The 14517-nt window shown below is 42.0% G+C and overlaps 1 protein-coding gene across 12 annotated transcripts in view; it reads left to right on the top strand.

Moving 5' to 3' along the window:
* Positions 1-14517, top strand: part of MACROD2 (mono-ADP ribosylhydrolase 2) — a 1364729-nt gene that overhangs the window by 1208753 nt on the left and 141459 nt on the right. For 8 of the 12 annotated variants that reach the window (XM_084824196.1, XM_084824178.1, XM_084824167.1 and 5 more), the window contains one exon: positions 2020-2103. The exons of the other annotated variants lie outside the window; for them this stretch is intronic. In XM_084824196.1, the coding sequence (XP_084680322.1) occupies positions 2020-2103 (84 nt within the window). The remainder of the gene's footprint in view (positions 1-2019; positions 2104-14517) is intronic. 12 annotated transcript variants of the gene reach the window in all.

Below are 14517 nucleotides of genomic sequence, written 5' to 3'. Positions count from 1 at the left end.
TGGGAGTGAACTGTAGACCTGTTTCTTTGATGTAGGATTGATGATGTGATGTTGAAGTGTGGGGTTGTTTATTAAACTGTAGGATTGTTAAGGTTATAGATATAGCTTTTAAAATAGAATGGCATCGGAGGCCGGGAGGTATTGGAGTTTAAACTTAATTCTTTAAAGGGGAGGGAGAGGGAGAGGAGGAGGGAGGGGGAAAGAATCTTCTTTTCTTTTTCTTTACTTCCTTTCATTCTGTCTTTTCCTTTTTTTTTTCCTTTTCTTTTTGTTATTGTGATGTCCTCATCAGAATATTGTATTTCTGGGAAATTGTAGTATTGATTAGGTTGTTGGTATTTTTGGTATTTCATTTATAAAGATAAAATAAATAAAAATATATTTAAAAAAAGGAAGTTAGTCCTACTACTTTAAGTGGGGATTTTGTTCTCATAGGATGTATTGCATTACATTCATGTAGGGGCACTATCCAACTGTGTCATTCCATTAGCTCAAATGACGTTGCACTAGCAGAAACTAGGTTCTGAACTATGCACAAGAGAAGAATCCAACTAAAGTCACGTTTGAGCAAGCACGGCTGTGCAAATGGTTGTGCATTATGGTTGTGCAGCCCATTGTGCAGCCCATTGCACATAACTCGTGTGCAACACGTTGTGCGACACATGCAACCGGTCGTGCAACTGCTTACACAACCAGTTGCGCAACCAGTTGCGCAAGCATAATCGCCAACTGCTTGTGCAATGGAAAGATTCAGCAGAGCTCCACTAGTGCTATTTGAGTTTGCAGAATGACACAGTTGGATACGCCCTAGGACTCTATCACTTTCATGGTCTGTACAGGGCTAATGGACTGTGCTGCTAAATATATCTTATATCAATATTATTAGTAGTATTATTCCAGTCCATGGTTCTTGATTATTAACTTGTCATTGCTATTGTCATTTCAGTGCTTACAAATAGGACTACGTATACTTTTGTAGCACAGTGATCACCTGGAAATCTCTTGTTGATTAAACTTTCTGTATTGCTATTACTTCGAGAGCAAACCTATGGCCGCCAGTCAGTGGCTAGACAGCCATAGGATGTGTCAGTTTCTGGGAAGCAACCTCAGAGCCAGTGCTCTGAGGTTGGTTCCTGAGAACTGACACCCCCCCCCCCGCTGCCTCGGAGGCAGCTTGGAACGGCCCCACACTCTGCACTCAGATATCGGCTGTCTAGCTGCAAATGCAGGGCGGCTGAAGCACGGAGGGGATGATCCCCTCCATGCTTCTCCTGCCCTTCATTGGATAGGCGGTCACCTCCGAGTTCGGAGGCAGCCACCTGTCCCCATAGAATTGCGCCCTTAATGACTTAAGAACTTGCCTACCATGCCTAGCATAATTTGTGCACAATTCCTATTGATTTAAAAGGGAATTTTGAGCCTGCTGAAGATTATTAGTTTCTGATTTTCAACTAGTAAAATGAATTAAGTTTTTCTTGAGTCATTAACATTATTTGGTAGAAACCAGTACAACTGGATGACAGGATGCTCTTTAGGAATCTCCATATTGGAGAGCCAGTACTCCTGCTTCTATTCTGCAACTGAGTTGCCAAACTGAGGCCACTATTCCTTGTCCATCTAATTTATTGAGGGTTTAAAAAAAAAAAATCTCTGCACGTTCAAGTGAGACTATTATGAGCTTACAATAGAATCGCATTTCTCAGTGCTTAGCAAATAATTAAAACTGCATGTTTAAAATGGATTTTAAAAGAACACGAGAATATTGTGATTTATATGTGAGGTTTTAGACACTTCTGAAATACGGCATTCAGAGTTCAACCTAAGGCCCCTCACAGCTGTGCTAATGGCACGTGGGGCAGAAATCAATCTTCATAATGCTTAAAAGTGCATCTATTCCTCTCTGAAAGCAACACAGAGGTACAGTCTAATTCTTCTTCCAATACATTGCACATACATATTTAATAAAAAATAATGCTACTTCAAAAATCCATTTTATTTATTAATTCTTTGTTCTTGCAGAGGGAGTGGAGCAAAAAGGCCAGTCTTCTTCACCCATGAAATGCAAAGCAAAGCAATCTGAGAACCCAGAGGAGGATAATGAGGGTAGGTGGGATTAAGCCTCCTTGGAGCTATTTATCAGTTTTCCATTACACAAAGATAGGTTCCCTTTAATTTTTAAATTATACCGTCTACAGTCCATTTATTTTAAAATATTCCTAGTGTCTATATTTACAATGCAATTTTGTTACATTGCCTCCCCAGGGTAGTTTGGCCCTAGGTTATGCAAGCCATGCACATTTTCTCTTATCTTTCTTCTGGGGAATTTTGGCCCTACCTTGTGTAACAGTGATGCATTTTCCGGCAGGAGAGAGATAATAATGGTTTTAATGCTCTAATGCTGTTTGGTGTTTACTGGGGTTGGAAAAAAGCAGAATGTATGGTTTTCTAAGTTGTATGGCCAGGAAAGTAATCAGTTCTACTTAACATAATTCCAAAACCAAATAATTACTTCTTGCCTTGTTGCTGTTATTAAGTCTTTAAAAAGGACTGCCATAGGCCACGTTTGCACATAACACTAAACCATGGTTTAGTAGCACTACGTGCACAAGCAGAAAGGAGCCCACACAAAGCTCACCCTCTTCTCCTCTCATAAGCCAGGAATTGTGATGCACTTCAGTTTTCCGGGCAGCACAATTCCATTTCATTTTATTTATTATATTTGTATACTGCTCCATAGCTGAAGCTCTCAGGGCAGTTCACAACACACCAGGTGTCCCATGTGGATTTATCTACAGAGCTGCCATCCACTGAGTCAAATGGGAAAGCCTGTGCTCACACTGGAGCTCCATGCATGGATCAGAGGTGGTGCAGCATAGTGGCTAAGGGCTAAACTACACGTGGTGTTCAATGCACAGCTGACCGGTGCCAGTTCGTTTGTTTTTTACCTCAGTGCAGGGCTGGCACAAGGTATTTTGCTGCCTGAAGTGAAGAACAAGATGGCGCCTCCTCCTGTTCCATGTACAGAAGCCTTTCTGTAAGACTGAACATCTTTGGCCAACACTGATGAATGGGACAGCATCCTCCACCATGCCTGGAGGCAGCAGGCCAGCTTAGGGGGCACAGGGAAGGCCACACAGTCCCCTCCTCCATCACCTTGTTATTGCCTCTCAGCATTTGCTGCCTCAGACAGCCTCCTCACTTTGCCTAATGGTAAGGCTGGCCCTGCCTCAGCGTAAGCATGCGGGGCGCTGATTGAGACCACCATGCATGGGTAGCGGACATTTAAATCTTCCCACCCGGCCACTTTCCCCAACTTAATTTGCCTCCCCCCACCTTTGTGGGGGCTAAAAGAACTAAAAAAAACACCCTCGATTTCTTTCAGTCATCAGTACTCCTACTACGAAAAGCGTTTCTTTTTTTAAGTAAAGCCAAAGGAAAAAATGGTGCTGGTGCTGCTGCCACCTGGTGGAGGTGAGAGAGCAAGTGGGGAGAGGGAGCGACCAGGTGGCAGGAAAGGAATGAACCAGCCCCCTTTTATTTCTTAAAAAAAAACACCTTTTACCGAGGCACCGGATGACCTCTGTAAAAGGGTTTTGTTTTATTTTTTAAAAGAATGAAAAAGGGACCAACCCATTTGTTCCCTTTCTGCAGACTGGTAAGAACAAGGGGAAGAGAACATGCAGCCAGGGTGGTGGTGGGGGAGAAAGTGGGGCAGCAGAGCACCCCAGATGGAGTGGGGAGGGCCCGGAGGGCATCATGTCTAGGGCCCCCTCAGTCCTGGCAATGCCACTGGTTCTGATGTAGACAGAAAGTTAGCTCCCTGCTAACCACATTTAATCAACTGGGAGGTAGCCTAAGAAAAGCATGCTATCTCCTTCCAGTCCCTTCCCAGTGCAGAGTCTCCCCGTTCCTTAATCATGGTTAAGCTGAATAACAGCAATAGCACTAACCATGTTTTAATGTTAACCAGGTTACCTTTAATCCAGGAACTAAAGCTCACTTCAAGCCACAGTTTCAGACACTAAGAAAAGTGGTTAATTGTCACCATGGTTAACTTCAGTGCTGATGCATCACAATGTATCACAGGAAGGGCGAGAGCACATACTTCTGAGGCTGGCTACCAATATGTTAACTGCAGCTAGCAGGGAGTCTTCAGTATTGCATCAACACCAACCCAGTGATTAAAAAAATCACAGAAGCTATGCATACTAAATTTCTCCCTCCTATGCCGCAATCAACAACATAGAGGGACATTTGAAAGCAATAGTTTGGCAACCCTACCATAGCCTATTCAGGAAGCACTTAAAACTTATACATGTACTTTTCTGAATGGCAGAGCCATTAATCTAAGGATAGAATTTAACCTCCAGTTAAACTCCAGCTAAAGAGAGCCTAAACTTTAAATATTACAATAGGCTGTTGCTTCTTCTACACATTTATACGATGACCTGGTTTGCATGACACGACAACCCACCGTGGATGATCACACAAGGTAGGTTGTTGTGACGTCTGAACCTGGCACGGTTTCTGCAGGGTGGCTTATTTTTCACAAACAAGCCCCCCTGAGAACCCATGGTTTGTTTTAGGGTTGTTCATACCCATGGTGGGTTGTCATGATGTACGAACCTGGCACAGCAAGTTCAGTGCAACGTAGTCTATGATTCACAGTTGTGCAGAAGAATAGCTTCATTTCTGTGTTTAAGATGTATACTTTTCTTTTTCTTGAGCTAGGAAACAATGCAGAGGTATTGAAGTACATTTTATTGTGTCTGTAATGTGAGACTCTAATATTTGACATTGGGGATGTCCATATTAAACTTTCAGCAGTCGGTATATATTTACATTTGGCAGTCTATACAATTATTCATTTGAGTTGTTGATGATGATAAGAATACTCTTCTCCCCATTACCTTGCAGAGTATGGACCAGGATTAATATAATTTTGCCATATTAATAAAATATCAAGGATTGCATCACTTGAAAAGGCTTGGGTGAAAAGTTAACATGATTGTGAATACCCCAAATCCTTGAGATGAAGAAACGTAAAAATCTAACTTAAATAACAGAGGAGACAAACTACTTACTTTAATGTTCTGTTTTAACACACAGCTTTGAAGGATTTGTGACTCTCAGCACCTCATTTCGCACATTTGGAGCAGTGTGTCTACCTGTAATGCCATTTTAGCTCTGAGGTGGTACTGTGTTTTTATGATGTTGCACAGGTGTTGTTTTTGGTACACTTTATCCAAAGCACTTACATGCTTTACTTGCAAATTTTAGGATTACACCAATCTATTGATTCAATGTATGTACAATACCTTGCTAGCATATCAAAGTACTTGACAGATAACCCAGTCATTGCGAGGAGCAAGGGCTGGCAAATAATCTTTAACATGGTCGGTCGTGGATTGACCCCTTTGCCTTTTAACTTTGCGAATTGTGCAAAATACTGTTGAGGAGCTAAGAGGTGTGCTGATAGATGACTATTCTCACTGTCCTTCACACTGACAGGGCCAGTTTTATACTTTCACACATCTTTGCTTGGAGTCTATGCAACATTAAGGCATTGTAGACTCCACAGAGCCTTGACAAGTCAACGGACAATTATTTTTTAATCATCTCTACTGTCTATATAGAGATTGTTGATCCCAGGGTTCTTTGTCCTCTGTTACAAATATCTGTGGAAAAAAAAAAGATCTCTTAGCGAGATCTGGTCTTTCATTTACTGTCATGCTTAAATTGTTGTTTAAAGCATTTAGGTATACACCAAGGGGTCACTTTATGCTTTACAGGGCCAGTCCCTGATGTAGCTATAAGATACACCCAGCCAGAAGTATGGGTTTGCCAGATACACATCTGAGAGTTTTAAAATCTTCTCCCTGTAAATACTGTAATGTGAAGCAGCCCCGAGCTTCAGTCATGAAAACGTTCCTATTTTACAAAGCATTTAAGCATTAAAAAATAATTAAGACTTCTGTTTTCGTTGACTCAAGGAGCTTGGGGCCTTTTCCAGTGACATTTAGGCAGCAGTTCTTATACCCTTTGTGTGTGTGTACCACTTGAAAAGCAGTGGTGGTCTTCAGCAGCAGCAGCAGCAGCATGAAAACTAGTACCATATTTTGAAACGTACGGGCCCTAGGCCAGTGCCTTGTTAGGCTTTTTGATAATCCAGCCCTGGTCAAAATGGCCTTGATCTCCATTGTCAGAAAAAATAAATCAAGTGCAGGGCTCAGGACAGATGTTCTCAACTGTTCCACAACCTTTCCATGGACCACTCTTCTGTTTAAGGGCAATAATCAGCAGAAAACTAGAAATCTAGTTACAGTGGGTTAGTGCTTGCAGAATGTGGTAGTATTAATGTCTTGGGGCATCTGTCATATGAAGCTCTGCTTGTGACATCATCAGTAAATAGTAGGGATAAGGAAGAATTTTGTTTAGTTTGCATTTCAATAAGAGCTTACCAAGTTTGCACTTTCCCAGTTGACATTCAAACTGGAATGCAGTTTTCCTTCGATATTCACACTTCTCAGAATTTTGAGATGCAGTTCTCTGAACAAAAAAAAACATGCAAAAGTGCATAAATTAGGGAAGATACTGTACAAAATGTGTATATTTGGGGAAAATCACACACAAATGTGTTTATTAGTAAAAGCAATGCACAAAACAGCATTATATTAAGGGAAACTATTTGCAAAAGATGTGTATCTTAGGCAAATTGGCACACAAAAATCCTATGAAAGATGCCTCTCTGGAATCAGTTTCAGAGTACCTCTGAACTGAAAAGTGTTGATTATAGCTCTGTCTGTGATATCCTCAAGACACTAATTTAATTTACCACTTTAAATCTCAGTCCCATTTATTATGTTGTAGAAAAATATACCGATGCAAAACAAGCATGCATTTGTTAAGCTCTAAAATACCTACAGTACATTCTCTTTAAAATGTTTTAAGGAGTAGAATTGGGGGTGGGGGTCTTCAGCATTCAGTCATATCATTTCTCTTCGATAAAGTGAGCTTTATCATTCTCTTGAAAAGGACAATTTAAATGAAGATAAAGTACTGCAGAAAGAGTCCTTTGGGGAGTAGTAAGCAGCAAACATGGCCATGAAACATTAACTCTTTCATGTAAACATATACTTAAAGTATACTTAAACCACACTTTCTAGTCTGGTTGAGGCCTTGTTATTGCAGCTCCATGTGCAAATGGAAGGTATGTGCCTAGTTTGTGTATGTGCATATGCGTAAAAGAGAAAAAGATAATTATTTAGCCTTCTACCCTTCTCAGATGTGTCCCCCCCACACCCATATTACCCTGGAGGGTCTCCCAACTCTCACTCTAGGAGTAGCTTTTCAGGTAGTGCAAAGCTCCCTACCTTTAGCTCCCTATCTATCTATATCTGTGTTTCAGATCCTATACGTATCTCATAGGTGGAGAACTTGTGGCCCTCCAGATGTTAGACTACAACTCCCATCATCCTTCACCATTGGCTACGCTGGCTACGGCTGATGGAAGTTGAGTCCAACGGCATGTGGAGGGCACCCATATCTAACTGGGACAGTTCTATACTATTTAACATTGACCTATTAAAGTATTTCATACTGTTTCATGAAACCATAGCCCAGAAAACACACAGCATTACAATGCAAAGCCAAAGAGGCCAGCCCCACAAACAGTAGCAAAAAATGCATCATCAGGACCAAAATGGTTACCGAAGGGCTCTCTTGCACTTTTTAATATACAGGTGTGAATCCATGCGTAGGTAAGAAACATGATTGGTCCATGCATTGTATTGTTTGTAATAAGTTAAGAAGCCCAACTTCCTGGTTTTTCTACAAATGGTTTTAATAGAGGGTTTCTTCTTCTTCTTTCCTCCTCCTCCTCTATTGGGATACAATGAGGTACAAAGTTCCAAGTCACTAAAATGACTAATGTTATGTAATGTTGTCAGAGGAGAAGTATATACGGTGACAACTCAAGGTACCTCCAGGGTATTCATCTGTCAAGGAACGTATTTCACATTTCTATCCATTAGCTGAATAACCAATAAACCCCCATGATTGTGCAGTGCAGAGAGGAAGCAAATGATAGCTCTGCTTATAAAATTTTGACACAGCCATTGCTTTAAATAGCATGGGGAGCCCTTGGCATGCCATGCTGCCAGGTTTGTTCTATTGTTGTTGTTGTTGTTTACAACAAATCTAATTTTAATCTAAACTTTTACTGACCTCTACCTCCTTTTACAGTTCCACCCGCTTGATTGCATAGGCTGTATGCAAACAACAGGCTTTTATTAATCTGTGGCACATAAAAAGAACTGTGTTCCATTTACCAGTAACACTGTGTTAATCACAAAAATAGATTCCACAACCTCAGTGTGAACAATGGTATAATCAATGCAGTAAGCAGGGATGCTGAAGATAGGCATTTAAGCATATTTCTCCCTCCCTCCCTCCCTGTTTTTAAGAGGAAATATTGCCTAGAGGCAATGAGAAAAACAAAAGCAAAAACCAGAGTTTTGTCATTCTATTCCTCTCTTCCCGATTTTGTTGTGCTGCATGCTTTTCCCCAGCTATAGTTTCTTTTATTGTTGTTGTTGTTGTTGTTGTTTGTTCCCCATTTCTAATAGTCAGATGATCATGGCACATGTTTATGCATTCCAGCTATCCTGTTCACCAGGGACTGCCAGTGTTTGCTGGTATCTGCCTCTTGTAAAATTTAAATCTTTTAGGGAGAGGTAAGAGATGCCTTTTTAACACAAGGAGTTGGATCCAGAGTACAATCCAGTGGAAGGGGAGAAGTGATTTTAGATGATTCCAACTTCCCACTCCCGCCACCAACACCATCTCCCACACTATTCTGGAGGGTCCCTTAAGCTTCTGGAGCGAATTTACAGAGGGCACAGGGGACTCCACATTTCATACAGCAGGAGTATTCTGTGAGCAGAGTTCTGCTCATCGGCCCTTACCTAGTTGTCTAGAAATTAAATCTAGGGGAGCAGATTGGCTTGAATGTAGTAGACATGTATGTAAAGGCACACACATGAGTGCAAAATGCGAGTGATCTGCTCCCTCACCCACACAGCTGCCTTGTTGGATATATTTGAGTTGCAGCTATTGGCAAGCAAGGGCTTTATGGTTAAACTCGAACCATTAGAGTGTCGAACTAGGGACCAGGGAGATCCAGGTCCAAATCGCTGCTCAGCCACTAAGCTTGCTGAGTGACCTTGCCAGTCACTTTCTCTGAGTAGAACCTGCTTGATGAGACTTCCTGGAGGAGAAGGCTATCAATGGCTACTAGTTTCAGAGGCAGTAAGTCTGTGTACATCAGTTGCTGGGGAACATGGGTGGGCACTTGTGTCCTGCTCATGGGTTTTCTGTGGGCAGCTGGTTGGCCACTGCATGAACAGAATGCTGGACCAGATGGACCCTTGGTCTGATCCAGCATAGCTCTTCTTCTGTTCTTATATTTTTACTGTCATGAGGATCGGTGGATGGGGGCACCATCTTGAGCTCTTTGGAAATGGTTTGGTATAAAAATGGATGAAGCAAAAGCAGTTACATTGTGGGCTGCCTATTTTATTAGGGTGAAACAAAACTGGAGAACATCCAAAATGAACCAGTGGAATAAAGAGACACAGTCTCGGGAATATATGATGAAAAACATATGATGATACGTTGAAAAAATATATGTGGTTTTATTCCAAGAAATGGCCCTAAACATTATGGCCCTGGATGTGGGCCTTGTCTTCAGGGGTCAGTTTTAATATATATAGAAGCCTGCAGAGATCACTGAAAAATATCATCACCAAGATGAATCCTGCGACTGACTGGATGTTGTGTGTGTTTTGCAGGGGGAGGGGAGGCCACAATTGGAAGGCGAGACTGAAAAGCCCCAGGGCATGCATGGGCAAATCACAGACAGCCCTTGAATCCCAGCCTGAGTGTCCATAGTTCATTTTGCTAAAGTACAGTTTAGGATAAATATAACTGATAATTCCCAAGCCCCATGTTTGTCAGCAGGAAGTGACACTCTGACCTGGTTTACATGCTCACCCCACCCTGCCAAGGCTGCCATGGCTTATTTACGCCATGGTGGGTTGTGGTGCTTGCGGATGCGTGCCAGGCAGCTTTGGAATATTCAAGCCATGACCGCAGCTTGTCAGGTCATATGAACCTGGCAAAGGTGGCTTGTTGACATGGTTAACAAATCTCCCACAAGGCACAATCATAAAACAGCCCACAGATACTGGGTGAATTATTACCCATGGCAACCAGCCACCCATGTGAACCAGTACACATGACACGACAAGCTGCAGTCGTGATTTAAATAATCAAAATGGCTGCACACATGCACTGCTAAGCCCCACAGGGGAATTAAGCCACGCTGGCATAGCATGACATGTGAATCGGCCCTCACTGTGTTATTTGATACTGAGAAAAGGGAGCCCTCTTCTCAGTCTTACCCTCCCCTCATTTCCCCAAGGTAATTTTGTCCCCCTTGGGGAAGGTGAAGAAGAGCAAAGAAGTGGTGCAATATTAGGCTTTTGGGATGTTCAAGTTGAACACTCAAAGACCGCTCAAGGTATGTGTGTGCGCTTGTGTGTGTGTGTGTGTGTGGGGGTATTTTGTCGCTTTTTGAGCATTCAGTTTGAACACTGCGGAGGCCAGACACTCCTTCACGTTATGAAGAAAGCATGACTTTTATCTGGAATGGCATGGCTGCAAACCACAGAATTATGGCTGCAGTCCTATGGCCACTTACGTAGGAATAAGCCTCACTTAAATTAATGGGACTTCTGAGTAGATAAGGGTAGGGTTGTACTGTATGTAGCATTATGTTTAAAAAGGGATGCATATTGGAAAGGCAGTGTCCGACACAGGTGTTCTATACACAAGTGTGCAGTGTAAACTGAGGAAATGTGTGTGGCTGATTTTTGCTTATTATATGCTATAGGTAATTCTAGTTTTAAAAAGGAATATAAAGTAGGCTTAAAATGCTCAAAGGGTAGTGTAACCAGATGAAAATGAGGTCAGGGCTCCTGCACCATTATTAGTTTCGCAGAAGAGGACATTTAAGTCGGTGTAGGTTACCATGCAAGCTACCCCTACTGAAAATCCCATTTCTACACCACCAGAGCACAGCCCTCTGGCCACTGTAGCTTAGAGCACAATCCTATGCATGTTTTGACAGATAAAATGTCCTACTACTCCCAGCAGTCTCCAGCCAGAATACTGTGAGGGCTTACTGCTGAGTAAAACATGCGCAGGATTATTTATTCTCATGGTCAAGATGCAGGGTATGGGATGGAAGAAAATAATCTTTATTATCTCGTAGTTTTATGGTCAGTATGTGAATAGCATTTATGCCACCTCCTTCCCTTGAGAACCCTGGGTTGTTCAGAGTGAGGCCCACTGATCAATGGGAATTTAATGAGGTGGCTGTTGTGCTGAGGCAAGGAGACCTCCAAAGTTGTTTTGGCTGGCCAGGCACATGGCAGGCCCAAGGTTTCCTGGATATCAGACATATAGGCATTAGGTAAGAGTCTAGTGAAAATCTGCAGCTGAAATAGAGGCTCAGCAGGTGTGTGCTCTTAGCTGGGGTTCAGAAAGTTTGTATCGATTCTGCATTGGGAATAGAACTGCCTGAGCCAGGTGTGCTTGTTTCCTAACAGTTCTTTCATAATCTGTAAATAAATAGTTTTTTACTAAGAAGAGACACCACAAGAGTCCGCCGCTTTCTCCTGGGAAGAAAGCTGACATAGGGGGACTACATGGAACTTCCCGCCCCTTGAAAAAGGGGGAACATAATAACAGGAGCCTTGTTTCCTGAGTACGGCATACACTGTCTCCCATAATACTTAGTTTAAGATGGATGAGAAGTATTGAGACAAACTGCAAGGGATTTTGTGAACTCAGGTTCAGGTTCTGAATGGCTGTTGGGCCTGTTGTTTTTTAAAAACTTTGAGAGTAAGCCTCAATGGGTCGCATTTTCCTTCTAGTTTACCCACATTACTACACAGCAGTTGCTGTATTATTATTATTATTTTAAAAAACCCAACTGGATATTGCCAGCTAATGCAAGTAGCGTCCTGACAATTGATTGCTTTGTGCTAAATTCCGCCTCTGTTTTGAAATAAATGGTTAACACATCAGGCTTGGAAAGCTGTTAGGCAAAAGACTAGAAGCTAATTCTGCTAGCCTCCTTTAAATACTCTTTCCTCTCCCACTCCGCACCCTGGCTCCCTCTCCACACCACAGGGTTATAGCCCAAGCTGTTATTAAACCTGACCTAAATAATATTTTAATTAAAGAAATTAAAATGACTGAAAGATTCTGTAATGTCAGGCCACTACCCTGATGATTCATTTTAATGCATTTGTAGCTATGCAACACAATAGTGGGATATGTGCTTGAGGACAAGGGAAAGAGGAACAGAGTGAGTTGTTTAAATTCTGGACATTTTCTGTGACTGGAATAGTCTGAGCTCCAGTGCTATTTTCTACCAGCTGTCAGTGATTAATCATAATGCATGCATTTGACGCAGAAAACATAACACAATTATGTTGTTTAAATATTCAGAATATTTCTGGAAAAGGTACTGTGTATTGTCTGAGACCAAATTATTGCCAAATGTACTCTTGGATCAGCCCAACACGACTGTGTTCCAGGATCAGTTTTGTTCTCTGAGCTGAAATATGTTGCAGCAAGCATTCGGACTAGTAACTGGTGGAAGAGCAATCGCCCACAGTGTTCTGCCACCCCCTTGCCATTTTGACACGCATTTTGCCATCTGGCTAGTGAATACCTCTGGCATCGTACTATTGTTGGAGCAGCTCTACATTGCTCTGAAAATCATAGTTGTCTTAGGGCCAGTGGTGTAGTGGTAAATTTTGAAGTGCAGGCGCTCTTGACAACAGTCCCCATAGCCGTGGCCCGAAGGACAGTCCAAAAATGCAGGCAGCTGCACGAGCCATATGTGTGTGGGTTTTTATTAGGATCGGCTGACAGTCATAGAATGCTGAGCTGGCAAAGTAGTTGTTAGCATGTAGGATTTGGGGTAGAGGGATCTGAGACTGCATTAGAAAGGGCAAGAGAGAGATACATACAACATGTTCCCAAACAGGTTAAGGCCGTTCCAGGAGTTTCTTTTGCCAGAACCCAGGAGAAATATTTTAACTCAGAGTCAACAAGGCAGTCCTAGCAGTTTTCATTTCCACCAGGAACAGGTCTTTTGTAAAGCTTAGTGGGTCTTACTTGCCAGGTCAAAACCAGGCCGCTCCAAAATACTTTGCATTACAACAGGGATAGCTCACAACAATACCGTGAGGATTGCTGCAGCTAAGCTCAGAAGGAAGCCTGAATGGGATGGCAGATGATGCCATTGTCCCTGCTAATCAGAAAGTCCCATGTGCTATATATTGCAATATATGGTTATTGGAAATGAATTGTAGGCTTGCTCCCTTGCTATAAGACTGATGATATGATATTGAAATGCAAGGTTGACTATCTATGCTGTACTGAATTGTAATATTGGCAATGTTATAGGTATAACTTTTAAGTAGAATGATATTTGAAGTATGTGTGTAATGGAGTTTAAATTTAATCCTTTTAAGTAACTTTTTATATTTTTTTCTTTTTCTTTCTTGCTTTCTTCTTCCTTTTCCTTCTTCTGTTTTTTTTTCCCCTTTTTCGTTATTGCTGTGTCCTCCTAAGAATACTGTATTGTTGGAAACTGTAGATAATGACTAGATTGTTGGTACTATTTATTTCATTTATAAAGATAAAAAAATAGAATAAAAAGTATTTAAAAAAAGAAAGTCTCATGTGCTTCGACCCTGCAAGTCCAGTCTCCACTACACCACTGCTTAAGGCCCCATAAATGCTCCTCCTCCTTTTTTCAGGCATGAGATTATTCCATGAATCAGCCTTCCCCAGCCTGATGCCCTCCAGATATGTTGGACTACAACTACTAGCATCCACCCATGCTGGCTGGGGATGCTGGGAGTTTCAACCCAACGTATCTGGAGGGAAGGAGAAGGCTGCCATGGACTGGACTATACCTATTGTAAGACAAACATCTATCCCAGTTGAATGACACATTCAGTGGTGGTTTGAGAAACCCATTAAACCCACTGGCAGTTTGCATATCTTTTGGAGAGCCAGCTGGGTATTATTAATAGGTAGTGGGTTAATTCTTATGTAGTGTAATTGCCACTTCAGTGTAGCTCCATCCCTCACCGCCTGGGTAACATTTGAACCCTGGAGATCATGGAGGATGGGCCAGCACTGTATTTACTCACAATGACTGGGTTCACACAACATGGTAACCCACACTCAGTGGTTGAGTGTGGGTTGTCATTGAACTGTGGGTTAGCATGTTGTCTGAACCCAGGACATTTGTTGCAGGGTGGCTTGTTAACTATGCTGTGCAGCTTATTTTTCTCTAACAAGCCACCTTGAAAACCCATGGTTTGTTGCTGGGCTGTTCAGGATGGTTAACAAGCCACCCTGCAGAAA

Source organism: Heloderma suspectum, chromosome 1 (assembly GCF_057233095.1).
Source record: "Heloderma suspectum isolate Gila_16-S chromosome 1, 16-S_ref, whole genome shotgun sequence".
In the NCBI taxonomy this organism is placed as follows: domain Eukaryota; kingdom Metazoa; phylum Chordata; class Lepidosauria; order Squamata; family Helodermatidae; genus Heloderma; species Heloderma suspectum.
This window is presented reverse-complemented; position numbering and strand designations above follow the sequence as displayed.